This window comes from Rutilus rutilus (assembly GCF_951802725.1).
Source record: "Rutilus rutilus genome assembly, chromosome: 1".
NCBI classification, from domain to species: Eukaryota; Metazoa; Chordata; class Actinopteri; order Cypriniformes; family Leuciscidae; genus Rutilus; species Rutilus rutilus.
In genome coordinates, this window is record NC_140209.1 from 21,537,776 (window position 1) to 21,554,078 (window position 16,303).

The window sequence follows — 16,303 nt, forward strand, 5'->3', positions numbered from 1 at the left end:
ATTTGTAAAAGTTGATCTGATCAAAAGACTTTGAAAAGTCCTTTATGTAGACACACTGACATCAATAATCAGCCTGTGAATCTCAACAATGGTGACAATAATAAAGCATGTTGCAGTGGCTGCCACCAATCAAAACTCATTCATGGCTCCCATCATGCATTGCGGTATGAATAAATTATGATCTAAATTGTCTATGTTATTTCCTTTCCCTAATTGAATATTCTTTTTGTCACCATTGTTGAGATTCATAGACTGAATCTTGATGTCTGTGTGTGCCTAAAAGAAAAATTTGTTTTATCAGAACAACTTTTAAGAAATCCTTTAGATTATTTCAAAACTTCTGGATCTTATGCTATAGTATCACAGTGATGCTGTGATCAACAATAAACATTTAAGTCAGAGATTAGACTTTAAATGAGTTCAGTGATTCAGACAATTTATGATTATGTCAAAACATAACCAACACCACCTGATCAACTTTTCTCTTTGTTCATCTGAGAGTTATAACTCAGATAGAACAACCAAGCAAAATCTAATGTTAACAGTTTAAGGGTCAAGAGCCCAACTAAAGCAAACACTGATCACCATAACGTTGTCTTAAAAAATTATATTTTCTCCTTCAGTGATTCTGCTTGTTAACATCAGGTGTCTTCAATAATGGTCAATCATCACTCAATTAATCACTTAATTAGATCATTAACTTTAACAATCTTGATTGTTAATTTAACATTCATATTTTAACACTTTAACACTCTTGAGTCTGGAGCCAAATAAACTCCCAGGAGAGTTCATTTAACACTGGAGTTTTTGCTGTGTTTAATATTTATCAGTATTTAATATCAGTAAATTGACTTACAAAATTTGTATTTCCTTTATTTCAAGGCTACTCACATATAGTGTGATAAGTTAAAATATACCTTAAATGATTAAGGTATCATTAAAACCTTAAAAAAAAAAAAAAAAAAAATACTTAGCAGAGGCTGTCTTTTGATATTGTACCGTAACCTTTAAAAGAAACGGTATATATTTGTACCTTTTAATGCTTGGGGACATATATGTACCTTGGGGGACAGAAATGGACTCCTGCTGTACCCCTATTTCTGACAGTGTATAAGAACATTCTCCGGTGTTGGTTCTGGGAACGTAAAAAATGTCCAGTTTTCTTGACCTTAGAGGAACATGTTTTAAAAGATATAATGTTCCTCAAATTTTCTTTCAACTTAATTTTGATTTAAAATTCAACATTCTAGGAACGTTGATTTCTAACATTCCAAGAACATAAAAATGTCCAGTTCCCTTTCGAGAACGGTCACTTCGTATTGCGTAAGAGCCTGTGAAGAGCCGATTGGATGGATGGTCTCGCCGGGCGCCAGCAGGCCCCCCCGTCACAAACCAGCGCCTTTCTTCCCTGAGGTACACAAAGAGCTCATGAAGTCATGGCACGTCCCTTACTCAGCATTCTTTTCGAAGAACAAGGACGCGCTGACCCATGCCTGTCCCAGTTGCTCCCTCTATGCATCCTGTCTCGATGATCCCTCAGGTCATCGAGCGGATCAGGAAGAGCAGGAGCAATGTCCTTCTAATAGCTCCCCTCTGGAAGACCCAGGTATGGTTCCCAGAGCTGGCGCAGAGGCCCCCTGGCCGATATCTCTGAGGAAAGACCTCCTCACACAGGCGAACGGGACGGTTTGACACCCCTGCCCAGACTTGTGGGCCCTTCATGTGTGGCCCCTCAACGGGTATCCGGGGACCTCACAGAGAGAGTCCTAAACACTATCACTGAAGCTAAAGCACCGTCTACTAGACAATTATATACTCTTAAGAGGGTGGTCTTCGCCAGCTGGTGCCTTTTCATGTGAGGTGTCAGTGGTTCTTTCGTTTCTTCAAGAGCTTTTGGACGTGGGACGCACGCCCTCCACGCTCAATGTACATGTGGCAGCCATTGCAGCCTACCACACTCCTGTGGCTGATCAATCACTAGGCAGAAACGACTTTTTCGTTTTCTTATAGGGGCCAGGAGGATGAACCCTCCTCGGCCTCCTTCTATACCGGCATGGGACCTTTCCACGGTTCTCGGAGCCCTGAAAGGCCCACCATTTTAGCCGCTTCAGTCTGCTGAACTAAAGCCACTATCGCTAAAGACTGCTCTTCTGCTGGCATTGGCATCAGTTAAGCGAGTGGGTGATTTGCAGGTGCTCTCCATGAGCCCTTCCTGCATGGAGTTTGGGGTCGGTGATTCCAGAGTCACCCTCAGACCGAGACACGGCTATGTGCCCAAGGTGCTCTCGACTCTGTTCAAAGCACAGGTCGTCACATTAGCATGAAAATGTCCATATTCCTGAATATTAATAGAATGTTATTGATAGGTTAGTGTGATGTTCCTGAAACATTCTTTCAATCATTCAAACACCTGCTGTGAACAAGCACTGAAAGAAAGAGAAATAAGAACACAAACTACAACTTTATTCAGACACAGCCTTAGATGAACTGAACATAAAAGACATTAACTCTCTCAAGATCTGATCAAACAACTCCACAAACAGCATTACCAGCTTCACTTATTACTAACCAGACTGACTTTATTTCTGTCATACATCTACAGAAGTTCTTATTGAGAAAGAACAGAGGTTTAGATGTTGATGTCTTATTGAAAATGTTTTGTTTGAGGTCACCATCATGGAGATCAGTGTTTGCTTTAGTTGGGCTCTTGACCTTTGACTTTCATTCAGTTGGTGCTTTATCAGCAATTTCAGGTTTTTTGGAGAACATTTCTTCATTGGTAATTTTTAATCAGTTGTTTAATCAGATCTTGAGAGAGTTAATGTCTTTTATCTTCAGTTCATCTAAGGCTGTGTCTGAATAAAGTTGTAGTTTGTGTTCTTATTACTCTTTCGAAAGATGATTGAAAGAATTTTTCAGGAACATCACACTAACCATTAAATAATATTTATAGTAACATTCAGGAACCTGGACATTTTTATGTTCTTGGAATGTTACAAATCAACGTACCAAGAATGTTGAATTTTAAATAAAAATTAAGTTGAAAGAACGTTTGAGGAACATTATATCTTTTAAAACATGTTCCTCTAACGTCAAGAAAACTGGACATTTTTTACGTTCCCAGAACCAACACTGAATATTTGGAGAATGTTCTTATAACAAAAATCTGTTAGCTGGGCAAGTGCTGTTACTTTTGATTTCTTTGAGATATCAACACAAAATTTGGTTCAGATGCAGTTGACATTGTGAACAAGTCCAAACTTGGTTTTATGACCTGTCATATTAATAGTCAAGCATGAATAATAACAAAATTAATCAATAAATTGCATCACATGTTCTGGAGTTTCCTCAGCAGTGATGTAACATAAGAACCTCCAAACATGATTCAAATTTATTTCATGGTTGAATAGCAGAATTCTGTTCAGTCTATTCAGATATTATATATCTATTCAAATACTTTGTTTGCATCGATAGAACGATGGTCTGCTCCATTTTTAATGTTCCAATTATAACCTACATGAGAGAATTATTTTCAGAGAAAATGAAAAATGTATTTGTCTGCAGTCACAAGATTCACATGCAGGTTTTGGAACTTAAACTTAAAAAGCATGAACTCAAAGACTTTCTTTATCATTGGCGATCAATGGGATGCTTCTTCAGGTTTATTGTAATTAATTCTAGGCAAATATATATATTTTTTTCAATAAAGTTAAAGTATCCCTTTACATGTGTTTTGCTTACAGATTTGACCAATTCCTGGAAATGACTCAAAAGAGTGATTCATTCATGAATCATGAAGTGAATCTAGTTCTGATTCTACATTAACAACAGTATTACAGGGCTAACAACATGATTGCTGGAATATTGTAAAGGAAAAGTGTGTAGGCTACATTCTTATAAAGATATGTAGATACATAAAAAAATAAAAAAACAAAATAAAAAAAAAACACTAACCTTCTAACTGAGTATTCTGCTTTAACTCTTTATTTTCATTCTCCATTCTCTTCAGTTCTTCTATATATTTCTCCTCTGTTTCACGTCTGACTCTGTTTTTTTGAGCTTTCACATACATCTGAAGAGAATAGGGTTCGATCTTCATGTTCTCTATATAATCCAGTAGTTCTGGGATCTGGCTTGGGTGTTCAGGTCCATTTAACCCCATCACTCTGTACTGACCTCCACAGAGACTGATTAACCTCTGAAATTCTGGGTTGGATTTGAACAAATCTGTCACTGGTTCTTCAACGGGGAGATCTGAGGTGAATAGCAGTATGAAGTGTTCTCTGGAGCTGAATATGCTCTGGATCTTCTCTATTTCTGCTTTGTCTTCATCAGTCATAGGGCCAGCAGGAACAATGAGGAGGAAAACATGAACTCCAGGATCACAGAGAGACACACAGCGGAGAGTCTGACGCATCACTTCCTCTTCTGAGAGGTGATTGACAGCTGGAAGCTCCACCAGACTGATCACACGTCCATGTATTGTCTCCTCTCTCTTCACACACTCTTCACTGCTCTCTCTCTGATATGAAGGTTTTATCAGTTTCCCTCGTAAAAGTTTTGACAAAGAGACCTTAAGTGTTGTATCTTTTCCACACAGCACCAGATTCAGCTTCTTTTTTCCAGAGAAAATCACCGACACTGAAAAACATATTAAAAAACTCATACTTTAGTATTGTACACCAGGGTAGGAAATGAATGGGATTTTGGGGCAAACATGCCACCAATATAAATGAAAATGCCCCCAAGTTAAAGGGGCAAAAAATGGCAATTAAATGTGCAATTAAACTTAATCGATTACAGCTGTCGCAATTTAAGTAAAATGTGAAAATTACATTAAACCAAAAATGGTTGTACCAAAAACCTGTAAATGTACCAAAAACCAAAAAATCTGAACACAAAATCTCTTAAGTAGTACTTATGAGGCGGCTTGTGTCAAAATGATTTACGACTTTGACCTTTGACCTTTTGGCAGGTTGAACTTCCGGTGACCTTTATGATTGACAGGTTGAACTTCCGGAATGCGGTCATGGGATTAACCTATTGACCCCTCCTCCCTATCGATCATGTCAGTTAGTTTTGAACTATGACCTATGTAGGACTAAATCATAATTTTTTTACGGGTAGTTATATTTGAACAGATGTTTTTTGCCGTTTGTTTGAACTTTGTCCCAGTTATATGTGTGTGTGTGGTTATATGGTTTGTGCCTGCGCCCCCACCCCGCCTTTACATTGTTGAGCAACGTATATAAATGGGGTCAGTGTGTTCTACATGCACCACCAGAAAGGGAAACATGAGCTACATGAGCATGGATGGTTTATCCTCCCCTCAATCCCCAGATGCGGGGTTGAGCAACAGGATGATGGAAAGTCTGACTATGGCGCCGAGAAAACCTTTAGGACACATCCGTTTGACCAGCTTTCTCCATGAAATTTCGGAATGGACTAAAGCTGAATTTCTGATGTGTAGCAGCCGTGTATTCGGCTACAAATTTCACAAACCAACTCGAGTTGTTACGCTCTACACCACTGATGGCGTCGACGAGTTTCAGCCGGGGCAAGACGCGTGCGTGGTATTCCCTGAAAAAGACTGGACTCTATTTTACAAACGTGTCTGGAAGGATCTGAATGACGGCGGCGAGGAGCCTTTGTACGTGGGGGAGTGGGACGGGGTGACCCCGAATGTCCGGTACCGTGTGGTAGGTGACCATACTCAAAAGAAGCCGAATGATTCTGTTTACATATTCTGCTGTAAAGACAAGACAAAGCTCAACAACACTCGGATGGGTCCCATCCTGCCTAAAGAGCATCAGGATCTGTATGAAATGCAATTCTTGTTCAAGTGGTGCGATCTGGATCTGCTGAGCAGTGTTTTTTCAATCATCAACAAAATGTTCAAATGGTGCGACATGCATGACGGATACAACAAAATTAAAGTGCAGCTGTTCCACCCTGAGAGATGTGCACGGAGCAGCACGTACGCTCTGCCGTCCCCGCCCATTTACTACAGCCATCATAAAGCTCGGCGGTCGGACCTTGTCAAGCGTCGTGTATAAATCAAGGCTGAAGCGCTCCAACGTCCCCACCCCCTTTTCCACCGCGCTCATAAAATACAGCGACCCGACCCTCCCAAGCAGCATTTATAAACCATGGCTGAAGACGACGCTTCAGAACCCGATCACGTATGCAGCTGCGGTATCTCTTTCGGCAGCATTCTCGACCCTCCCGACGACGACGCACCCCTACATACTCTGACTGATGCCTGCGGTCCATCGGGCCTCCACAACGACTGGGTCTCGGCTAAAACGGCCAGACGGCGCATAGACTTGGAATCTTGCTTTGAAAACGATAGGGCTCCTGGCAACATCATCATCACCCCTGAACCCTCGGACCTCCAAAACGACTCTGGTCCGGCTATCAAACGCGGCTTAGACTGGGATCCGATGATCGAGTGCGACTGCTCTTGCACTAGACCTTCACCGTCCGACAAAAAACATGGATCCGACAGCCTGACTTACATCATCAACCCTCGCAAAGACACGGAATCGTCCAACGATGGATGCGACGATGGTCCAGCTAACAATATCATCGACAAAGGCTGGGAGTCGCCCCCTGAGACAGTCAAAAGTCTCGGGATCGATAACGATCGGGAACCGCACGACTCATCTACAATCGACCAGACCCTGCCTCATTCTAATCATGTCGTCGACGTCACAGACGGCTGTTTCAGCGACGTCGGGTTCAAAATCATAAAAGGCGCGACCATGGTTTTGCTGCAACATCTCCTCTACGAAAAGCAGAAGGACGAGTGTGAGGGCTGTGCGATTAACCATCCTAGCCAGCTGCAACATTCCTGTCTGTTTGACCCTCCCAACTACTACTTCGACACCCACTTTGACGAACTTTCAGGCAAACTGTTTAAACCCTCTTTTCATACCATCATCACTACCCTACTGGAGCGGTGTGGGTTAAAATCTCAACCCAATCGTATTCTAGGAACAGTCGGGACTATTCTGCGCGAATTAAAAGACGAACCATTCATCACCCCCAAGGTGGAAGAAATCAGGGCGAGACTTCTGGACAAACCCTGCAAGGAAATAGTCTACGACGTCGTCGATCTCTGGGAAAATCTCCCCACCGCGAATGGCCAGTGACCAAACCATCTCCAACATGGGTGCAGCCTGTAGCCTAAAGTGTTGTATGGGATTATTGTTTAAAGAGCATTACAGAGACCAGATGACCGATCTCATGAGCAAGATTATTATGGACGCATCCCACCCCGATACTCCATGTCAAGATACTGTGCGCGAGGCTAATCTCAAGAAAAATATGGTGTATATAAGAGGACTGACTAGCTCATGGGACTATATGACGGACAAATGTGTTGCCGGTAACGATCCACCCGTTGTGATGATAAAACAGGTTCTAGATATGCTGTGTGAATCACAATCCCCGCTCGGGGTCACCGATCTGCTGTGTACTTGTACGTATGTGATGGATGTCTGTACCGAGCTAATGAAGAAATCAAAAGAATATGACTCCGATGATCGGGACGACGCTATCAGAATCGTTGAAGTGATTAAAAACGTAGACAAAATTGTCGTAATGTACGTCGATTACATCCTAGACAAAAACATGATGGCCTGCCGCGATTTTCTTTTCTGGTTAGATTACCACTGACGCTATTATTAATCCATTTTCTATCCTGTTATAACCATTTTACTTTTATTGTGTGTATGTATGTATGTAACGTCATTATATCCATTTTTCCATGTTGTATTATATTAATCCCGCTATATCCATTTTTACTTAGAGTGTGTATTTTTATTATATCCCTTTTGCATGTTGTATCATATTAACCCATTATATCCATTTTACATGTTGTATTATATTAATACCATTTTTACTTATACTATCTATGTTTTTTATTATATCCATTTTTACTTATACTATCTATGTTTTCTATTATATCCATTTTTACTTATAGTATGTTTACTATCTTCTATTATATCCATGTTTACTATCTTCTATTATATCCATTTTACTTGTATTATATCCTGTAACGTTTTTTAATAAAAGATTGATTCAAACCGCTTGTACGCGTCATTCTTTTCCAACGGGTGCAACGGCAGCATGTCGGAGCTCATGAAAGAGGCTTATTATACGCCCTCCAACCCAGGCTCTTTAGGGGGTAAAAAACGATTAAAAGACGCCGTCTTGAAAGACAGCGGGGTCCGTCTGAGCGATAAACAGGTTTCAGAATGGCTGGCTGGTGAGGACGCTTACACATTACACAAAACAGCGCCTATAAAATACAAACGAAACAGAGTGGTCGTGTACGGGGTCGATACTCAGTTTCAGGCCGATCTCGTCGACATGATCGCCTACGCCAAGGATAATGACGGTCATAAATATCTGCTGACGTGCATAGACGTATTTAGCAAGTACGCCTGGGCTCGCGTGTTGAAGAATAAGAGCGGCGCAGAGGTCACTAGAGCGTTCGAGTCTATCCTCGAAGAGGGCCGCGTGCCGCAGAAATTGCAGACGGATCAGGGAAAGGAATTTTTTAACAAACAATTTCAAGATGTGATGAAAAAGCACGACATTAATCATTTCGCTACCGCTACCGATTTGAAAGCCAGCGTCGTGGAACGATTTAATAGGACGTTAAAAAGTCGTATGTGGAGATTTTTAACGGCTACAAATTCCCGACGATACATAGATGTCTTACAAGACATTATGCAGGGGTACAACACCAGTTATCACCGAAGTATCAGAATGAGACCCGTGGACGTCGACAAAGTAAACGAGGGTCAAGTGTTTCAAAACTTGTACGGCGATATAAAGAAGACCGAGAGACCCGTATTTAAATTCAAAGTCGGCGACGTCGTCAGGATTTCTAAAGTGAGAGGTCCGTTCGCCAAAGGTTATGAGCAGAACTACACGGAGGAATTTTTCACCGTATCCTTGGCTATCCCTCGTCAACCACCTGTCTACAGACTCACCGATTATGACGGCGATGTCATCGAGGGGGTTTTTTATGAAAAAGAGTTGCAAAAAATAATTGTCAGTAAAAACAAATCTTTTAAAGTGGAAAAGATTTTAGGTCAGAAAAAACAAGGGAAATCTACGCTTGTTTTAGTGAAATGGCTAGGATGGCCTTCAAAATTTAATAGTTACATAGATAAAAAAACTCTGCTGGACTTAAAACACCCCGACGTTTAACGGATCAGGTCATACCAACGAAGGACCGCCATGGATGATCACGGGTTCTACGTCACGTTACCGTGCAATGCATCTAGGTCGGTTTATCCCGAAAATCGCATATCCGCCTATACAACCAGGCTGGCGCGAGCTATAGACTTGAAAGGACAATGGGAAGTCGGACTCGCCGAAATCGAATATCCTAGAAGTTGGTACAACTTTAATGACGCAGATGGTCATTTTATCCTACATACGGCCCCGGAACCCTCCAAAGACTCAAGTATCGGTTTTGCTAATATTGCAAAAATATACATAAGCGGGGGTTATTACCCAAACATTCGTGCGATCCTCCGTGCTATAAATCAACTTATCGCACCAGTGGCCGTATTGAATCACGACGAATTAAAAAACAAGGTGTTTCTGACCGCGAAACCCAACATTTCAATGAGTTTTCGGGGGAGACTCGCCACTATTTTAGGAATGACGCTAAAACCTCTCGGAGGTTTAAACTATCATAAAAAAACAGATTTTACCACAAACGTCGTCATGTACGCCCCTCATCAATGCGATATCAACGCCGGGTTCTACACAATGTACGTTTACACAGACATTATCCAATATCAAGCGGTCGGTGATTCTTACGTTCCCCTTTTGAGATGCGTACATATACCGGGGAAAAGCAACGACACGGTCATTGTTAGATACGACACCCCCCATTACGCATCGATCAATAAGGATCACATCACCGACATCACCATAGAGTTGAAGGACGATCAAAACAAAGAAGTACCATTTTCTTACGGGAAAGTCATCGTAAAACTACACTTTAAACCAAAAAATGGTTTATTATAGACCCGGAGAGACCGCTGACTATGTCAGCTACTACCGAAATCAGGCCGGAGGGGGTTTACCAGGGTATGCCGGGGGAGGGGTTATGTACGGAGCAGGCTTAGGGGGTCTTTTCAGAGGTCTGTTCAGGATGGCTATACCTCTGTTAAAAAGAGGATTTAGCATCGCGAAACCCCATCTAAAATCGGCCGCTAAAAATATAGTATCCGACGTCGTCTCGAACGTATTGACGCGATCTCATAACGATAAAGCTCAAGACGGATCCGGTCTGATGGTCATGGCTCGTAAAAGAATGTCTAAACCACCGGGTGTGAGGAGGCGTGGTCAGTGGGGAAAGAAGAAAACAACACTTGGACCAAAGAAACACTCAGTCGTACGTAGAAAGCGTAGGACGTCTGTTAGTCGAAAGGCGACGATCAAGAGAGTCGGAAAAACCATTTTCTAACATGGCTTTATTGCACCGCATGTCGGGAGAATGCATCAAGTCCGAGTTGGACCTATTTACGGTCCCGCTGACGCAGACCGTTATTGAGAAAAACGGCTATTTAGAAGTAGCCCCATTATCGGCCATATCGGACTCTGCACCATTGGAGTTTTTTATCGCCGGCACCGGGGATGATTATTTGGATCTCAATAACACGATGCTCTATCTACGGGCGAAAATCACGGGGCCTGACGGAGCAGTTATTGCCCACCCGGCAAAGGTGGGCCCAATAAATTACCTGGCTGCTACAATGTTTTCACAGGTCGACGTAACCCTCGGCGACCGCCTGATATCTCAGAGCACCGGAACTCATCCGTATCGCTGCATCATCGAAAGTCTGCTCAACTACGGTAAAGATACGCTGGAATCTATTTTCTCCGCCGGTTTGTTTCACAAAGACACAGCCGGTCACATGGATGTACATGACCCTGCAGGGCGTAACGAGGGGTTGACAAAGAGATCGGTCTACACCGCTCGAAGCAGTGAGGTGGAACTGCTTGCCCCCATACACAGCGATATATTCTTCCAGGAAAAACTTTTAATTAGCAATTTAGACGTCAAATTACGCTTTATACGGGCAAAGGATGAATTCTGTCTGATGAGATCCGACGACGTGGCTTACAAATTACATATAGTAGCGGCGTCCCTATTTGTCAAAAAAGTTTCTGTATCGCCGCCGGTGAGACTGGCTCACGCCCAGACGCTGCTTTCGACCACGGCCAAGTATCCCATTGATAGGGTCTGTCTAAAATCGTTCTCCATACCCGCCGGCTCTCGTGTTTCGAATCAAGAAAATTTGCTTTTAGGAACGTTGCCAAAGTCTATCGTTATTGGCATGGTCGACAACGACGCATTCACCGGCTCCTACGAAAAAAATCCATTTGCGTTCAAACATTACAATCTGGAATTCCTAGCAGTCTACGTTGACGGTCAACAATTCCCGGCCAAGCCTCTACAACCTAATTTCGATGCCAGTTTGGCTGTACGTGAATATTATCAGCTGGCGATGACGACCGGGAGACACCTTAAAGATCGACCGCTCTGTATCGGCAGGAATGATTTCCTGAACGGATACACGCTGTACGCATTTAATTTATCGCCTGACGAGGACTGTGGCCAGCACATTTCCCTGATCAAGTCCGGGAACATCAGAGTCGAAGCGCGTTTCAGACAAGCGCTGCCGAATACCATTAATTTAATAATTTACGCAGTATTCGACAGCCTCATTGAAGTGTCTAACCGCAGACAGGTACTGATTGATCACTACTGAGAGATGAACACGCTACAACTCACAGCTATCGTGGATAAAATAGCATGCAGGGCTCATTTTCTCGGGGTTCTACCGAGCGATCAACTACCCAAAAAACCTCTGAGGATCTTACCGTCGATGGGGATCATTAATACCGACCCGGCTCAATTGCCGGGTGAGCATTGGGTCGCCGTTTATTTAGCCAGAGAGGGGACCGCGTGTTTTTTCGACAGCTTCGGCAATCCTCCCAACAGTCCCCGCTTTCCAATCAGCATCAATAACTTTCTGGCCGTCAACGACGTCGACGTATTATATTCCGACAGACGCGTCCAGGATTATTCATCGGATACCTGCGGACAGCACTGTGTGTTTTTTCTATATCATTTAGCCAGAGGTCGCGACTATAACCATGTGATGAAACTATACACCGATGATTATGTTAGAAATGATAAAATGGTGTCCCTCTTTGTGAAGAGATTGAGACCGCATGTTTGTAATGATAAAATGTTATCCTGCATTCATTGCGTGCAGACGTGTTTGATGTATAAATAAAAAAAAAGCTTAAACCATAATATTTCTCATCGTCTTTTATTTAATGCTCACACAACATCGTTACATTTCCAACCATCGCCCTCGGCCGATAGCCGGCGAGTCTCCGAAATCTGGAGCCAAGCGAGGTGAATATCTCCTTGCTTTTTTTTTATAAGGTCTAACAGGCGTCGATGTGGTGAGAGGCGAGTTTCCGAAATCTGGAGCCAGGCGAGGCGAATATCTCTGCGCCTTTTTTTTATAAGGTCTAGCAGGTGGTGATGGCGGTTCTAAAGGTTTACTCTTTAGAGCCGAGTTTCCAAACTCTGGAGCCAGGCGAGGCGAATATCTCTGCGTCTTGTTTTTAAAAGGTTCTAGAGGTTTACTCTTTAGAGAGTTAATCGTGCGTCTGACCTGTTGATTGGGCACCATAGAAAAAGGAATGTTTAATTCGGCAAAGGCCCGTAGAAACTCGGACCATCCTAGAGGTCTCCGGTCATCCCTGACCTTTTGCGGGGCCGTAACATTTTTCAACAAATCGAGCATGTGCGAACCTTGTACGGCTTTACCCCTGAACACAAACTCCCCGGATTCGTTCCACGAGCTCAGTCCTTTAGCTTTAGACATCTTGTCTAATATGTATCTGCTGTTTTTCACACTTCTCGATGGCACATTCTTCAGAACTTCGTCGACGACAGCCCCCTCAACTTTACCGTCTTCAACGTTATCAGCCGGCGATTCGTCTTTATGACCGGGGTCAAGATCCGGTAACGAAAGCGTTAAAACACCGCTCTCACGATCCCCTTGTTTAACGATGGTCAAAAACCTGCTCAGGGTATGGGTGTAAAGTTTGACTTTTTCGTAAGGATTCAAATCGGTGCGGCGTAAAATATTTCTTATGGCGGCGTCCAAATCGTTCTCCACGGTCTGTTGAATGTTCTCGCGAGCATTTTCACTCTTGAGCTTGTCCAGCTGATGGTGAGGGACTAAATACATCTTCTCGGCATACTCCATCCTAGCGATTTGCTATCAAGTTCGTGAGAAACGGCAAGGCTACGCTTAGGAGCGGCAACAGGAACCCTCCCTTCTGGTTGAAGACTCGTTTCTTGGCCGCTATGCCAATTTTTTTATTGGCTACAAATTTAATATCCGTTTTTCTCTTTTTCAGTTTTTGATACTGTTGCCTGTTGACCGGAATGACGCCATAGAGGATGTTTAGAGCCAGTTCGCAGAGCGCTAAAATGAATTCGTCGGACGCCGATTGTAAAATAAGGCGTCGTTGTTTAGGAGTGGCTTTATGTAGCAGTTTTAACACCGGCAGATGCTTACAAAGTCTGGCGGACATGGTTATCACGCTCTTCTTTTTTTCGGGATATAAACCACTTGACGCTCCGAAAGCAATCCTGTTCTGAGACGGTACTGCTCCGGAGTTTTTGCTTTATAGTCTATCATGAGATAGCCGAAAGGTCGGTCGACCGCGTCGTGATAACACTCCATAAAGTATTTTGTGTTTCCGGGGTACATTTGACGCCCTAGCATCGCCACTTGATGGACGTCCCGAGGATTTTTAAACAGGATCATATAATTGGCGTTTAAGCTGATGGTTCGGCTGGACTTACCCTGTGCAAATAAATTTTGCACTATGTAAATAGAGCTGAGATTCCTGTGGTGGCAATATTGCGTAAAAACCCGTTGTAGTTCAACGTTAGCGCTAGCTTGCTCCATGAGATCGTCCACCACGAGAAGATTAGCGGTGGTAACAGGCAGTAAATCATCATCATTCAGAGTCTGGGGTATTCCTTGTATAAATTTAATGTCATACAATTGAAGTAAATCATCGTACAAAGTTTGCCAGCAATCATACAACCAAACAATGTTTTCAATTTTCTTGGAAATGATATTCAAACCTTTTTCCAACAAAAGTTTTACAAAATAAGACTTGCCACTATTCGAGGGCCCGGATAGGACACAGCTGAAAGGGTGTTGAAGTCTGAAATCAAAATCGGACACATCCTGAGACCCTCTGTGCATCATCTGATCAGTAGCCATAAGGAAGCGTGCTATAGTCGCTTAAAAGCCGACGTTTATTGTAGACGACCTTAAACCTTTTAACGACTGATTTGTTGTGTAATGTGAGAGCCTTTTTATCTCTAACAATGTTTTCCGTCTGAGCCAGGATGTATTTGGATCTATCATGCGACGTCACATAGCTGTCAACCAGACCAATCAGGGATTCGAGACAGATAGCTCGGGAATTTTTAGCATTCAGGGTAATACCTTTAGCTTTCATCGAAACTTTACCTTTGGCCGTCTCAAATCCATACGATTTGGGGCCGCTCGAGCAGAAGGTCGCTATATAATCATCTTGGTCTAATTCGCTGGTCAGCTCCCCTAAATGGTCACCGAGAGGAGGCTCCCAGTCACCGTCCCTAGACACAAATACGAGGCTGTCTGTGTCCGAGTACAGCAGACGGTCACCTAGTCTGTCCATCAATTCGTACAATTCCAGTCGGGCGTGCGCGGTAGTGAAAGCGCCTAAAAAAACATTGACGTCGCGAGCCTTGCAAACATCGTCTTTGTCGGGTTTATGCTGGACGAGAGCGACGTCATCTGAGATGAATGAGAAATAGGCCAACGTGTCGGTATTGCCAAAAACGATTCTGGTGAAATCTTCGGGCTCGCTCACCAGAGTCGTTTGAGGTAAGTTCTGTCTTAAAGAGAAGCGCCCCCACAAGCTATTGAGAATTAATTTTGTGATTGCCCTTTGGGCTGCATTGTACTTGATCTTTTCCGGATCGAGTTGAACACCCTCTTTTTCAAAATAGTCGCGGATGTAAGCCTCTTTCTCACCATCCGTGACGACGTTCGAAGGGTAGCCAGACGCTTGTTGTTTCAAGCGCAAGAAGGTTTTTACGTATTCGGCAAACAACGTGTCTGACCGCTGTGGAAAATGCCAAACCTCGTCTATCTTGGCCACCACATAACCCTTCTCGATGGCTTTTAAAAGCTCGATACTGACCCAACAGCCGGAGAGCGATCTTTCCTGGTCCGTGTGGGTACAGCTAGTGGTCTGGTTTTGATCCTGGGCGCAGGTTCTACATAGCGGAAACATGAGTTTTCCTTGGCATCTGTAAGGGAGAACCGGGTGCAGTAAGTTACGGGGAGGGTACACGGTGGCTTTGATAAGTCCGTAATAGTTTTCAATCGGTTGGAAATCGGCGAAAATGATTTCGGGGTGTTCGATCGGGTAGCTTTTCCTGGCTTGGCAGAAAGGATACAAGCTTGTGAAATCCAGATACCTTATTTTCTCATCGCCGGTCACCTTGTGGTATAGTTTATAGGCGTTCGTTCGGCCTCCGTAAAGCGCATCACGAGGATTCAATCTCTCTGGGGCGGAATAATTGGCCATAAATTCTATCACGGAGGGATCGGTCTTTTTCATGCGGTTCCATTCGCATTCCCACAGAACCTCGATTTGCAAACCGTACGCGTTCCGCAGAATTTCCACTTTGTCGTCAAATTGGTTCCTGAGAACCCCGTAGGGTACTCCGGACAGGGGGTGCGCCTGATGGGGTTCAAAGCGACAGCAGTGCCCATGGAAGATGCACCCCGCGTATTCTAAGCCGTGCCTGACTCCGTCCTGCTCGTAGTAGCCGTCTAAAAAGTACTTACCGATCGATACTTCGCCGTGGTTTACGGCGTGGTGAAGGTCCACGTTTCGAGTCTTTTTTATATACTCGAGCCATTCGATCGAACCGCTGGAATAGGACTTATTCTGATGGATGTAGGCTTTGTTATGCGTGAGGGCGAGCGTGTTTCTGGTGAGATAATGTGTTTTGAAGACCCCCATCGCGCAGCTGGCCAGCGTCGTGAACCCAAAAGGATCGAGTTGGGTGCAGTCTAGGAAAGACTTTCTGTACTTCATGCATCCTTCGCGCAACAACACGACGTCGTTAACGCCGTAGGCGTACAGTTCTTTCTTGAAGTTA

General features: G+C 43.5%; 1 protein-coding gene across 1 annotated transcript in view; it reads right to left on the reverse strand.

Moving 5' to 3' along the window:
• LOC311291784 (uncharacterized protein) overlaps window positions 1–16,303 on the reverse strand; it is a 44,721-nt gene that overhangs the window by 4,886 nt on the left and 23,532 nt on the right. The window contains exon 6 of the mRNA XM_084411036.1: window positions 3,955–4,641. Within this exon, the coding sequence (XP_084267162.1) occupies window positions 3,955–4,641 (687 nt within the window). The remainder of the gene's footprint in view (window positions 1–3,954; window positions 4,642–16,303) is intronic.